This window comes from Myripristis murdjan, chromosome 2 (assembly GCF_902150065.1).
Source record: "Myripristis murdjan chromosome 2, fMyrMur1.1, whole genome shotgun sequence".
NCBI classification, from domain to species: domain Eukaryota; kingdom Metazoa; phylum Chordata; class Actinopteri; order Holocentriformes; family Holocentridae; genus Myripristis; species Myripristis murdjan.
The window spans coordinates 10196837-10212138 of NC_043981.1; the positions used below are offsets into that span (position 1 = coordinate 10196837).

Here is a 15302-nt window from a genome sequence, read left to right on the forward strand (position 1 = left end):
CCAGATATATAGTAGTTAAGGGGCCTGTTTATTTCCTAAAATAGCCCTACAATAGCTCAGATGAGTACATTGCGAGGTTGAACACTTCATTTTTCAGGACCAGCCAGGGTTTCACTGAACGGTTCCGCTTCGCGAATAGACGATCTTGGGTCTGACCTGAACTGTACCGTAACCATAGCGACCCCGTGTGTCAGAGGAGCGCTACGGCTGCTTTGCATATCCTGTTTCTCTGAGTCAGAGATGATGATGATGATGATGGCTGGTAGGAGCTAACCTACGCTGCATAGATGCTCGGACTGCGGGACGAAACTCAAACCAAGGTAGGCTCACATCCACCTGGGAGACATTGGCGCACAGGGCAGGAGAAAGTGAACTTGTTGCGTGATCTCGTCGCCTGCTTTAATGTTTACACGGCGTTAGCCAGGCTGGAGCGGCTGGCCACGACGGCTGCTGCTAGCTAAACTGCTGCTAGCCCGAAGCTGCCTCCTTGAGGTGTTCCTGTATGTTTCGATCACCATGAACGCATTATCTTTTCACCAAGTTATTCCCACCGTGGATATGTTATAGATTGGCGACGTACTTGTATATAACTTTGGATCATCTTTGTGTGCCGACAACTAATTCACTCTTGCTTTTCTTGCTGTAACTGAACACCTGCTAGACAGCCAGCTGCCCCTCGGCGACGTTATTCACTTGACTCCTTGCACTCGCAAGTGTCTGATCCCTGCTCTAACAGCCTTATTAGATTAGCTTTTTTTAGTGTTCAGCACCGATCCACCTGTGTTTCTGCTCGGCCCTGGTTTGGTCCTGTCTGATAAGCACATCGTAGTGAACAGGCAAACAGCTGTCAGCTCAGGTCTGGCTTTTCTTGCTCCCGGTGTTGAGCCGGGATCCCTCGGCAAAACGAGCACTTTTTCAGTTTCTCTGTTATTTCACTCGGTTACTATGGTGAGACTATGAATGGGAGTGATTGTTGTGGTGGTTGTTTTAACGCTACTCCTCTGTGGTTATCATCTTACTAGATAGTTACTCACTTCTGCAGAAAATCATATCTAGCAAGCAAAGCCCGGACAGTTGTTTTTGTGATACTGTTTTATCAAATGAGATGCTTGGTCTTATGTGTATTTGTTTGGGGATCATGGGGAAAAAATGTGGGGATTGCTCGAACCCCATCTTAAAATTTTCATTGGCATCCATATCCATTCAGTTTCAGATTTTGTCATTACCTCAGGCCACATATAGTGCTTTTATGCCAGTGCTTTCTTTATCTGCCTGCAATCACCTCCATGTTGTTTTATTTTGCAGAGCAGAGATAGGAACTGATACCACATGATGGACGGGTGAGTGCAAATTAATAATTTTACCTCTGTGACCTCACTGAGCAAATATTTGGCCTATCACAAAATGTCTGTAGTGATACATTAGGCATACAGACCTCACACGCATGCATATGCTAATATTAACATTTTCTGTCATGAAGATGAATCACTTATTTGTGTACTGAGCCTAAACTATTACTTGGTTTTATACTTCTGAACTGAGCTTATAGATGAGAACAGTGCGAACTTTATCATTAGTATAAGGTGTTCTGTGAAGATATCTGACCTGCAGAGCTTTGGCCCAGCTTTAAGTTAGTGTCACTGACCGCCCGGTGCGCCCTGCCCAGGTTTGCGGGCGACATGCTGAGCGGCGGCCGGGCTCTGCTGGGCGAGGACAGCTCGGTGATGGCTCGCATGCAGAAGAAGTTCTGGAAGACCAAGCAGGTTCTCATCAAAGCCACCGGCAAGAAGGAGGACGAGTACGTGGTGGCCTCGGATGCCGACCTGGATGCCAAGCTGGAGGTAGGGGACGTTGGATTTTTATTTTGTTTTGTTTTATTTAGTTTTTTGAGTCTGGATCAGTCTCTGCTGAAGATCAGTGCAGCAACGTCAATAAAACTGGACTCTTCCACCACACTCCACATGCCCTTGACTGATGGTGGCCTGAATTTGACACAAACAAGAAAGTCAAATTCTCACATCAGAGACTAATAAGTTAGCTAAGAAGAATAAGTAACATTATACAGTGTAAAATACTGTCATAAGTAGGTTAATACTCCTTTGTCAGTAGCTTGTTAGATTAGAATAGAATTGAAGCTTTATTGTCAATGCACAAGTAGTAAGCAGTTAGCTGAGTGATGCAGAGGTTAAAGAAGTGAAGTATTGTGAGGCGGGCTGCTTGCTTGGAGCACCTTTCTCCATTGTTGAGAGCTGAAATGCTGGAAGGAGAGAGACTATTTGTGAAGGCACGCTAATTGTTGAGTAATTGTTATTAATCGACAACCCTACAAACCCTCTGCAGATATACTGGGATCGCTTTGCGCTATGGGGCCGTAAAAATCATACTTGTTGCCTGCTTTATTGTCCTGGAGAGGAGAATTTTGTCCTGCAGTAAAAACACATAATAAAAAGACGTGAGTGATGCACACAGGTTTCTACAGTGCAGCTTTGTGGTGCATGCTTCTAAAAATAAAATCAGGCTTGCCATAAAATAGGGAATTGAGTGCAGGTGCAGGCGGAGATTCAAAGTGGAGATGGCATTTTAAGTGATGTACAAAGACTGAATTTACCCAGTTTTTCTTTGCTGTGCTCCTGTGGAGCCTTGTTCCAGCTGTACATGTTCGTACTGTTAAACGTATTTCAGGTTTAAGCTCTTACTGTTGGCCTGTGCATGGGATTAAACCACCTGCAGGATGTATGTATGAATGGGAATGAGCTGAAAGGTTTTTCTAAACGTTGGCAGTTTGTTGGCTCAAGGTTTCCCCTATCGTTTGTGGTCATCATTTGGTGCTGTCTAACTCTAACAGCTCCAATTATATGTGTGAGTCTCACACCACGTTGTAGGCAGGGTAATCATGCTGACAGGGTACAATATGTTCCCGCGCCCCGGCCGTGGCTCCCCGCTCACTACAGATGCGAGAAAATGGGAATGGACAGTTTGGACTGGCTGAACCTCGTTGGCATTTAGCGGTGACAGGCCGTCTGGCTGTCCGGTCCTGTGAGACGGCGACGTGCTACTGTTTCACAGCGCTCGGGACGGACTGAGAGGTCTTTGTTCGCCCTGAAACTAGAGAGTCTGCTCTGTCCTCCCGCTCTCACAGTCCTTCACAGCGTCCCCAGAGAGACAGAAACACTGAGTGAGAAAAGAGCAGGGAAGAAGTAAGACATCCCAGCGGTGTTTTACATCTGACTGGACAAAAGGGGAGATTTGAACATCTTCCTCTTGCACATACACGTTTCTTTTCTAAGAACTCGGTGAATACAAACTCAGTGGCTTCTATGTTTTTCGCTTCTTGCCCATCTCCATCCCGTTTATGAAGCTCATCCTGAATTAGAAGCCTCTGCGGAGCGGCAGAGCAGCAGAACCACCAGAGTAGATTAGATTTACACCTGCTGCTGGAGGGGGAGCCGCGCTTCTAACCTGATTTATCAGGGGGTTTATCACTGAATTGCCTCCGTGCAATCTCAAATTTCATATTGTTGGTTTTGCCGTGCTCGGTGTAATGTTTGAGCGATTTGAATAGGCTTTTAGATCGTTTTTGAAAAAGTTTTAGAAGTTGCTATTTCAAAAGTTAACAGTCAGTAAAGTGCTTTTCAAGCCACTGATCCAGTTTTAAATGAGATCCAGGAGAAATACAGTTACTTTGATGTGTCTCTTGTCTTTGTGGTTCGCTCTGAACTGTGCTGTGCTTTCTACGGTCTAGGTCCCTTTGTTTTCTTTTTGTCTTTGTCTTGATGTTTCAATTACACAGAGCACAAAAGTGAAGGGAGGATATGTGTTGGTGTTGTGTATGTACGGATGCAACAATTGATGTTTATCTATTCCTGCTCTGCCAGTTTGCTGGCGTATTGCTGTGACTCAGATGGAGTGGTTATTAGCAGATGAATACCAGATAATTTTTTTTTTTTTTTTTTTTTAAATTCAGAGAGCTGTGCAGAGGAAGTGTGCTGCACGCAGGCAGTCAAAGTCTGAGATGTTTGGCTACTGTTGAGGCCGACTGGGTGAAGGTGGTGACTGTTTAGTCTGCAGTTAATCAGTAACTGTGTGCACGATCAAATAACCTCCTTCTGGTTTGTCTCTCCTCAGTCCTGCGTCTGACTGCCTCGGGTGTATGAGACAGAAACACTTTACTCTTCTTCAAGTTTCTACCTTCTTCCGTTGGGATAAACAAGAGAGTAGAGCAACATTTGTGGACTCTATGGCTTGTGGTGTTCAGAATTGACTGACCACTTAGCTGAAGGATTAATAGAAATATTAAAGTGCACTATCCATATCGCAAGAACTGCAGTTTTTTATGGAAGGTAAAATGTGAAGAAATATTATAGAAAATATTATAGATGAAGTATTGCGGGGCTACAGAGATGAGATGCCTTGGCCTCTTAAGATGTAAGAAAGCATACATCTTTTTTTTTTCTTTTGGAAAACTGAAAACTACGACAGAAAAAATATTATTGCCACTGAAATTGTGAATCATATTGCAGTATCTGTCAAAATATTTGCACTATGAATTTTTTCCCCGCATCATTCAGCCGTAACCCCATCACTGTTCCTTCTGCCACGCTGGTTTACAAAAGAACGGTGGTTGGTTACGTACCTAAGTGGATGCTGGACAAACTTCCAGGCCAGAGCCTTATTCTACCAGCGCTCAGGGTGCAGCCCTTCACACATTAACACTTCCCAGGGTGGGAAATCCCTTGGAGGTGTTAATGTCAGGTGAATTTCACACAGGGATGTCCGGCTGAAGGTCGACACTCTAATAGCACACAGCAACCTTTCAGGAGCCAGGATGTGGCAGACGGCACTAATTCACAAGCCTTTAGCAAATATCCTTTTTTTAGACGTTATATACTGAACAACAGAAAAAAAGGCTACAAGAAAATGGCTAAAATGGTAATCTTGATCATTTTGGTACTGATATTGGGATCTTTTTCCCTGTGGTCACCAATAAATCCATATTACAGATATTTAGGTGAGCCATCAAGAGTTAAAAGCATAGTTCACTAAAAAAAAAAATACCTGTCATCATCTAATTTCTGCTCATCCTCCTGTTAGTTGAAACACAGGAAGGTTTTATGCGAATGTCAAATGCATTGATTTAGCTGCTGCAAGGCCCTTCATATCCACCGGAGTGATTGGAGACCGTTTCTTTAAAGCTCCATTAAAGGAATATTTCCGATGCCAACAGCATTTGAAGGCAACATTGACTTGCTAATTTAGTGACAGTTGGCAGTTGTGCAGAACAAGCGAGCAAAATGTAGGAGATAATGAGGTAAATATTGACTTTAGCACCCGCAGTGCAGTCATTTGGCTTTCGGAGCACTTTGATCGTGCTATTTGGAGTAATTTTAGGATCACTTTTTGCTTTTTTTTCCCACAGTAGATATGATTTCAGGGGGAAAAGCAGACAGTAAGCATGACATTTAGCGCTGATTGTGATTGCCCTGAAATGTCACGTTGTTATCTGCCGGTAGTGTGTTGTACCTGAAGGCTGTTGGTGGAAACGACAGCACCCAGGGTAAACTGCTTGGGCTCCGTGCGTAAACACAGACCGATGCTCCTCGCTCTGTTTTACCCTCATCAGTCAGTCACTGGCGTCGTCTGCCAGATGGGAGGACTGCCAGACAGCGAGAGACAGGAGGAATATGTTTGTTCACTGATTCAGAACATGTAGCGCTGCCTCCACTGAAGCAGAAGAAGCATTACATTGCAAAACTCGATCATTCAGTCTTGTGTTGTGTCTTAAAATTCAGATTTTTGTCGAAGCAAGTGCAAAAAATCTGCCAGTGGGGTGAGATGTTCCCATTTACTAGCACAGTTATCTGCTGCATTTTAAGATTCTGCTTCCTCTAGATTGTTGAAACAAATGAAACTGAATCAAAACTTCAAAAGCAAAAAGTTCAGTCCTTAAAACTGATTTTTTTTTTTTTTTTTTTTTTTTTTTTGAGAGCAAAAGTCTCAAGATGCCTCTGACCTCTTGACCTTTAATAGTAAACCAAAATGTGCTTTAATTCCATGTCAGATACCATTTTATATGAGCAGGTATCAGGTTTTTTTTTCTTTCCCCAAATATTGTGCAGCTCATTGGAATGAAACCGGTTGTTTTCTCGTCTATGAAGCTCTGCCAGCGTCTCTGTGAAACGCTGAGTGCTTTCTAATGTGGCCCATCTGTCTCTGCAGTTCTTCCGCTCTGTGCAGTTCACGTGCACGGAGCTGCTGAAGGTGATCGAGAAGTACCAGCAGAGGATTACACGTGAGTCACATTCCAAACCAGACCTCACCACCGTGACATGGCTTCTGTCTGCCCCTGCTGGCATGGAGAGCTTAATGGAAGCTATATGAATCAGTCAATGACTTTCTGATCATTCTTAGAGTGCTAAATGATGTGATACTGTCAGATTAGGTTGTGTAATGTCCATTATCTAGGGTTTTAACTTTTCAGGACACACAACTAACCACTGACTAATTGGTAATTGAGTAAAATGAAAAATGAATTGTTTAAAGACATCCCTTTTCCTTTTTGTGACACTAAAAGCACAAAGAAATCATGATATTCAAAAATTACCTTGAAAACTAATGTTGCATTTTTGCTGCATTCAAAACTATTGATCAGACTGTCCAGTTTTCTTTTATGTTTCTTTTCACATTTCACGTTTCTTTGGCTTCTGTAAGGCAGCTCTGAGCTCGGCTTCATTTTCATGCAAGTAAAAATGGGTGTGGGCTTTGATTTTTACCTCTGTCTCCAGACCTGTCCCAGGAGGAGAATGAGCTGGGCCTCTTCCTGCGCTTCCAGGCCGAGCACGACCGCACCAAGGCCGGCAACATGATGGACGCCACGAGCAAGGCCCTGTGTGCCTCCGCCAAGCAGAGGTCAGCATGCACATACACAAAACAGCAGAATTAAACAAGCAAAGCAGTGATTTTGTGTTGTAAGCTTGAATACACATATTTGAGAAATGGCTGCTGAGATTCCTTTTGTTATCTTCCTTCACACACACAACCTGCCTCTGTCTCTCTGTAGGCTGGCGCTGTGCCCCCCGCTGCACCGCCTGCACCAGGAGGTGGAGACGTTCCGCCGGCGTGCCATCGCTGACACGCTGCTGACGGTGGGCCGCATGGAGAAGGCCCGCACAGAGTACCGGGGCGCCCTGCTGTGGATGAAGGACGTCTCCCAGGAGCTGGACCCAGACACCTACAAACAGCTGGAGAAGTTTCGCAAGGTGGGGGTCGGGCTGAGTGATATAAGAACAAAATCAAACGTCATGATATATTGGACCGAATACCTGGATGTCAGCTGTGACGATATTGGAGGGATGACGAGTGGTGCTTTCACCAAACATTTACAAGGAATGATGGGGGAAAAAATCAATTGAGTTATAAATCATGATTTTTAGGTTGATATATTGTCATAAATTAAAGCAAATAATCTGAAATACTTTACGCTATTTTCTCTCTTTGATCTAAAGTTGAAGTTGTTATATGCTGCATTTCTAACATTACCAGATCATCTATGCGTTTATATTTCCATACCCGTTCTTACCTTCTAATACCAATTCCTTCTGCATTCCATCACAGCACTGGGATCAGTCAAATTACTAATGATACCTGTATATGAATATTAATAATCTACATGTTTCTCTGTCTTAGTCTTCTCTTTTCTTTCTCTCTGTTGTTAGGTCCAAGCTCAGGTCAGAGGGACCAAGGGCCAGTTTGAGAAGCTCAAGAACGACGTGTGTCAGAAGGTGGACATGCTGGGAGCCAGCCGCTGCAACATGCTCTCCCACTCCCTCTGCACCTACCAGGTGTGTGTGTGTGTGTGTGTGTGTGTGTGTGTGTGTGTGTGTGTGTGTGTGTGTGTGTGTTTGCCTTGATGTTGCCAGTACACTGCATGCTTTATATGTACACCAACTGCAAAATCCCTTTTCACTGAAAGAAATCTACACTGAATCGTTTAGACCCAAAACATAAATATGTTGTTCTGTGGCATAAAACCCTTGTCATATTGTTTTCTTGTATCTGATGTATATGGAGGCATAACCAAGAATTCAACAACTCATATTGTCAATAGGTTGGGAGTGTGCTTGTTGCTGCCATTTAATTTTCCTCTGTTGATCAATTGATCTGTTGATCTGCTGTGCCTCTTTCTTCCTTCCTTCGTTCCTTCCTTCCTTCCTTCCTGTCTCTCTCATCAGACCACTCTGCTGCAGTTTTGGGAGAAGACGGCCCACGCCATGTCAGGAATCCACGAGGCCTTCCAAGGACACGTTGCCTACCAGTTCACCACACTCAAGGTAGTTTGATATGCAACCGGTAGATTGATAACTTGTATTGATATTAGCATCTATAAACTAACTAATGGTGGATAGGTTGTGATTTGTAATGTTAATTGGCTATACAGTATTTACTCATTCATTTGATATGCCAGTTCTTCAAACTCAATAGTGGTTCTGCAATAATAATTGAAGTTACACCCTTATTTATTAAATGAGAACTCTGTCATAATCAGATTGCACTTGTTAGTTGTCCTCATTAAAAATACCCCATTATAGAGAAGAATATGAGTTCTTATAACAATACAACATTGTGAAGTTATCTTTTTGCTTGTGAAAGTTGGTATGGCACTTAATATTCTTTTAGTGCCCGGCCCTAGTGGCTTCTAAGTGACTCACATCAATATTAAAAAGGTCTTTAAATCATATTTACCTTCTCTCAGGACCTCCGGGACCCGCTGGAGCAACTAACAGAGACAGAGAAGAAACAGGACAAGGAGGAGAAGGCTCTACAGAGCAACACAGACAAGTGAGAACACACACACACCAAAACACACACACACAGTGGAGTCGAGTTCACAATCAGCCAGATCAATAAGAGAATATTTATTTTTTTGCAATTATTGTCTTACTGAACCTGTTTGCAGTGCCATCTCTTTCTTTATGTATTCATTCCATTTCTCTAATCTCTGCTTCTCATCACTTAACACACACACACACCTGTATGTTCACCGCTGCTCTGTCCTCTCTGCCTCACACTGCACACTTCTGTCTCAGCTATGTCTTCATCAAACATGAGGCCAAAGTCACGCCCGTGTGCACTCACAAGTAAGTGTGTATGTGGCAGGATACACTAGTGAAGCATTAGGTAGCTGAAGGCTTTAGCACAAGCAACCTGTGAATCACCCGTGTGTCTTTGGAGCAGCTCCAAGTTGAGTAGAGGCTGCTGCATCGCTAAAAATAACAAAATCACATCTGGCCAAATTAGATAAGGCACTTTCTCATTTTTATTCTCTCCTCCCTCCCTCCTTCTCTACCTCCGTTCCAGTCTGGTGTCCTTGGACGATGACAAGCCATCAGGTGGTGCTTCGGACGCAGGTATGTGCTGCCCCCTGTAGGCTGAAACACAGGATGGAGAGTCTTCAGTGAACACTTGAGTGGATGAAATTTTAGGATGACATTTTAATGATCGCCACGGGGAAACAGGGTGTCTGCAGTAGCTACACGTAACTGATTAAAACACAACAAAACCTGCTCACCCCAGTGCCAAGACATTGTTAATTAATCCAAACCCTTGTTGTTTTTGTCACACATATCCTAACATTTGCTAAACCAGCGGTTAAACATGTTAAAAGCTTAACTGTCCCACAGCAGACCTTCTTCACCGCAGCCATTTTGACATGAACAGGCAGGATAAGCACAGGCGTTACTAATGACATTAATTAGGATTCTGCTCTGCTCTTGTTGGCGCTGGCCCACTGCAAAGACTCTGCTACACTTAAATGCAGTGGAGCCTTAATTAATGTCATTAGTAAGGCCCGTGTTTACTTGCCGTTTCTTGCCGTGAAAAGATTTCCATTTAAGCGAATGCTGCACCCTCTGCTTTGACCTCTGCTGCCACAAGCTGCGTATTAACATATATTGCTTCAACAGAGCAGCTTTAGTTTGCCAGTGTCATGACAAATTAACTTGCCTTTTATGACAGTGTTGGAAAATAATACCACCAGGATTTCAAAATATGGGGTGTGTCAAGATACAGCCCATGTACAGTGAATAGAGCTGGCCAACATATGCCCACACATTTTAGGTACGAGGTATATATTGTGGTGGAATTTTCCTTTAACAACACACTGTTCATGTCAGTGTAAGACGCTTTACCCCATTGCTTTGGAGGTGCACTTATGCGGTTGTGGTTTCCTGCGCAGGCCCTGCCCACAACAGTGATGGACTGAGCCAAACCAGTGACTGTGGTGTGTATGTGTTTGTGTGTGTACGGGCTGCACGATATGGACAAAATGTCATACCTCGATATTTATGCCAGATATCTCGATAGCAAAGCGTTCGTCAAAAAAACAGCATAATATTATCAACTGGGTGCAGAAAATGCAGTTGCTTCACAAAATATTATTTCAAGAGACCAATCACTGTCCCAAAATTTGATATTGTCCATATCGTTGTCTTTTGAGATGTTAATATCGTGCATGTGCATATCTAGATAATGATATATCATTCAGCCCTTTGTGTGTGTGTGTGTGTGTGTGTGTGTGTGTGTGTGTGTGTGTGTGTGTGTATTTTGCAGGAATTCAGAGAGCCTCTAGTTGTGTTATTGAGTGCTGACTGTCTTCTGTAGCCAGCACTTGTGTAAATAGTTCAGCTGTTTGCATTGTGCTTTCAGTGACAAGACACTGGATTGCTGGTTACTTTAGACGTTTTTTTTTTTTTGGTCTCAGCCTGTGAAAGTGCAAACACAACCTCTTAAACCCATCATGTGCTCCAGCTCTGCACGATCTGAGTGGCTCGCTGAGCTCAGCGGGCACCGACGATGACCTGATGCTGATGGCCTGTGACCTCCCCGAGGCGCTGCAGCCACCACAGCCCCAAGCCCACACAATGCTCCCCTTCCAGCCCGAGCCCCAGCCTCCTCCCCAGGCTGTGGATCCACAACAGACCTGGGGCTCAGGGAGCATCCAGCCCAGCCTCCCACAGCTGCCTGCCCCTGGTAAACAGGCTGTTTTGCTGTCAGCGCTGTGGTTAATCTCCTCCTGCCTGCGGTTTCTGCTTTCCAACGTGCCCACTGGTCACTGATTCTCAGCTTCTGACTTCCCCTTCGATGTAGCAGAAATTAATCTCTCCTTCCTCAGATTAACCATTTAAACTCTTAACTCTGATTCTGCTGTTTACGCTTTGGGTCTGGGTTCATTCTTCTCAGCTGGTGCAAGTCTCCTTCAAGTGCACTTCTCTCCTGTCTTGGATGAAGAACAGTCAAGCATCTGTTTCACTTTGCAGTCTCAATTCTATGCCATTTTTACAAAACGTTTGCAGTGGCAGTAATGTAGCTGCACGAGTTATGAAAAAAGAGTAATATTTTAACCTGTGCACACAAGCATTTTGCATGAGGAAATGTGCGAGACACTTGGGTTAATGACTAATTATTAAGGTGTTTGTAATGAGAAGCAATGACAGGTTGCCAAAATGGAGGTGGTAATTTATGGAAATGGGTCACTTACTGAACCAAAACCTGTTATTTTCCCTATAATTGAACACCTACAGTCATTACAAACTTGTAACTGCACTTGGTATTTAACGTTATAATTTCTCGCCTGGGAAAGCCATGACTGCTGTGTCATTTGTTTCAAGGCATAATAGAGAGGAGGACAAATAGGAGAGGGTCTTCCATTTTCCAGCGTTGCCTTCTTTAATAAAAATTATATTGATTTTTTTTTTTTTCAGTTACTGCAGCCTTACAGTTTTGCACTTTAGTATCCTCTTAGTAGTTGTGACTCCGTCTTTTCTCTTTGATCAGGGTCTGTAGTTTGTTCAAATGCCACCTTCACTTGGTGCCTGTCACTGCTTAGGTTCTTATCTGTCACAGGTAAATTGCATCTACCTTTTTAAAAAAAAAAAAAAAACACCAAACGACTCTGTCTTTGGCTCATACAGATGAGGGTCTGCTCTCTGGTGGTGCCCCCTGTTCCGCTGGAACAGGCCTGAGACTGGAGGAGGAGGACGGCGAGAGGGGCGACATCGCGTTCCTGAAAGACCTGCTCAGCCCGGGCCCCGGGGGGGCCGACGACTTCAGCAAAGAGTGGCAGGACGCTTTTGGGATCTTTGAGCCTGCCAGCGTCCCTCCGCCCAGCACAGCAGCCAGCAGCGGTCCCGTGGCGGCGGCCCGCCCTGCCTCCCACCCTCCCAGCCCGACGGGCTTCTTGCCCTCCCAGCTGCTGGATCACAGTCTGAGCTCCACGGGTCAGTCACACTGCACCCTGCCCCCTGCTGCAGGGACGTCCTGCTCACTGACAGCCAGGATATTTGTATAGTATTCTGCTGTATCTGCTGCTATATCCTCAGAAACAGACACATACATTTAATACTAACTTATTGTGCTTCACCAGTCTTTTCTGCAGCGTAAATACTTGATGCATTTTCTTTGCCTCCTCTGACTCTTAGGCTGGTCCACCCCGCCCATGTTCCAAGCCCCGCCCCTGCAGCCCCCCTCTGCCCCTGCCCAATCAGCTCAGGCAGCCCCAAGCTCTTCAGCCAATGGTAAAACAGATGCTGGAACACTGAAAGCCATAATTTCCCCCAAACACATTTTTAAACCTCAAGCTTAACTCAACCCTGTAAACTAACATGCCTTCTTTTGATGTGCGTGTGTGTGTGTGTGTGTGTGTGTGTGTTTGTGTGTTTAGCTGCTCCAGGTGGATCCAGAGACATGTCTGCCTGGTTCAATCTGTTTGCAGACCTCGACCCCCTCTCCAACCCCGACGCCATCGGACGCTCTGCGGATGAGCTACTCAACGCCTGAAGCTGCGTGTGTGTGCGCGCGCGCATGTGTGTGTGTGTGTGTGTTTGTGTGTGTGCACGACACTTTATGTTGTCTCGGATGTGTGTGTGAATGTGTTTGAATCTCTTTTTTTCCATCACCCTCTAACATAATCAACTCATCTAACCACTGATACACACACCTCACCCTGGAAGATGTGCACACACACTGACACACACACACACACACACACACACACCTTTGTGTTACACTGGAAGGCATATATTTCACACTGGCATTGGAAACACTGGAAGTGGCTGTTAGATGCTGTGTGTAGCATTGACAAAGACTGTTTAACACTACGAGCACGGCCACTCGCTCATGTCTGCGTGCAGCAAAAAGCGCGTGCTGCTGTGCATCTTAACATGACAAGATGTTACTTTTTTGCAAAGCGTTATTCCAGAGGGGACGGGGGCTGGGTGCTCTGTTTGTTTTGGACACCAGTTTGCTGCGTTCTGTGTGTGTTTCTGTATTTTATCCGTTTGTTTGGGCGTGTGTGTGTGTGTTTGCGGTTTCTGATTGTCTACACGATGCAAGGGACCTGGGATGATAAAGGTATCCCTTTGAAGAAATCATCTATTTACTCCTAATTAAATGCTATATACTGTAACACATGATCACATATGAATGAAGATATATCAAACAGATTTATGACATATGATAAGACCCTATTATAAAATGTATTTATTCAGCAGGCCTTTCTTTGCACACTAAAGATATAACAAGAAGTGGAAGGATTTTGGCTGAAGCACAAGCTGCACCAGGACCACCCCTGGATCTCACTGATTCCACCCCTTTAATAAATAATGTGATGCGTATTGATCCCTGTAGGGGAGTACTCTGCTCTTTTTGCTTGCCTTCAGTCTGCAGCTGGTTAAGGACTCACTCTCTTGCCCCGGGACACTTCAGCAGGCCCTCCGTCCCGTCGCTCCCTCACATAGACACAGCCACTATCCTCCATGGATCAAATATGCATTCAAAAGGCAACATGCAACTGTGAAAAGGCGAATCCAAACACGGTCCCACTTCTGACTTGTGTGTCCCTCCACCTCGGAGGTTTAAAATCATCTCAGTTTCCGATTACTTTGAATGCAGCAGGGTAAAAATAGGATGCAAATGAAATTGTCTTTTCATTGACGTGAAGGCCAAGGAAAAATTATGAAGGATGTTTTTTTTTTTTTTTTTTCTGTTTTCTTTTGAGGGAAATCGTGCAGTTTGAATGCACAGGGACTGAATTGGTTATTTCCCTTCCCTGATGTGATGTTATTTTCATTTTTTTTTTAAAAAGGGACACCATTTCAATAAGATATACATATACATATATATATACACAGGGACCTAAGCTGCTAAACTACAATATTAAAGACTATGAATATCATTATTTGCAAAAATGTTGGAGGATCAGTGTTTGTTGTGCAGTACATTGGGAAGATGTTAGACCAAAATAATATGCTAAAACTCGAGCCGTATATTTTTCAGGCTGTGCAAAAAGGACTTTGGAAGTATAGAGATTGTATTATGGGAAATGTATTGGAGAACTGTGTTGCCATGCCACGTATTTTCTGACTGCGGTGGATTTTTCACTCATTAGATGAGAGTTGCACTCCACCTGAATTGGATTCATTTCCCTCCTTATTGTGTCTGTTTGGGGAAAGTTAATTACCGGGGCTGACCTCATTGAATGTTTATCCATTCTTCTTTTCCTTTTTCTCACAATTGGGCGGGCAAACAGTTGCAGAACGGACATGCAGACTAGATACCGATCTTGTTTACGTCATTTCATCAACAATTTGTCTGTGTGCTGTCTGATTTTACGGAGCTGATTACCGACATGCGTCTCACAGCCAAGACAAACCTGACTGATGTACAAAAGATGCTTTTCCATGCACATGATTCTGAATAATAGTGCATAATCCTAGGCAGGGCTTACTTGGGGGTTACTTGTTTATATTCATCTTACACCATGTTGATCACAGTAATCCCCGTATGCACAAATGATGAAAATACTGCACGTCCCACTGTGAAAACTGAACTGATGCAGATCTCAGTGGGATCAGGTGTATGTGTGCATCTCACCTGCAACATTTGGCTTTTTCATAATAGATCAGAGCGAATGTGGGCTTTTTTTTGTTGTTAAACCTGCCTTGAATCCTGGCTGAGGCAGATTAAATGGAAAAACACTGTACTATACAAGCTGTGTGTTAGTATCCGTTTTGAGGGTAACACATCCCTACCACTAGTTTAATTTTCTTCTGTTATTTTTTGTTGCAACACATAGACTCAGTAATTTCTTGCTCTTTCCTGGAGCTGACAAGATGATTGTCGATGCCGGATGCAGCCGGTTGGAGACGCAGCGGAAGGGATTTTTTTTTTCCAGTTTCTCCCAAGCTGAGAAGGAAAACGGGAAGGACCGCTCCCAACGAAGTGCATAAGCCAGTTGTGTTTGTCACGTC

At 44.1% G+C, this 15302-nt stretch overlaps 1 protein-coding gene across 2 annotated transcripts; it reads left to right on the plus strand.

Annotated features, from left to right (window-relative positions):
* The first annotated feature begins 165 nt into the window (after positions 1-165).
* On the plus strand, positions 166-14128 carry ical1 (islet cell autoantigen 1-like). 2 transcript variants are annotated; one of them, XM_030069082.1, is made up of 14 exons: positions 166-320; positions 1306-1340; positions 1667-1841; positions 6217-6289; positions 6783-6906; positions 7058-7256; positions 7713-7838; positions 8229-8327; positions 8750-8835; positions 9355-9404; positions 10804-11025; positions 11967-12272; positions 12474-12569; positions 12716-14128. In XM_030069082.1, exons 2-14 carry the CDS (start codon positions 1330-1332, stop codon positions 12829-12831), a joined length of 1683 nt encoding a protein of 560 aa, XP_029924942.1. In that variant the 5' UTR covers positions 166-320; positions 1306-1329; the 3' UTR covers positions 12832-14128. The 2 variants fall into 2 exon arrangements, with proteins under 2 accessions (XP_029924942.1, XP_029924949.1); XM_030069089.1 differs by lacking the exons at positions 10804-11025; positions 11967-12272; positions 12474-12569; positions 12716-14128 and adding an exon at positions 10232-10549.
* Positions 14129-15302: the final 1174 nt, after the last annotated feature.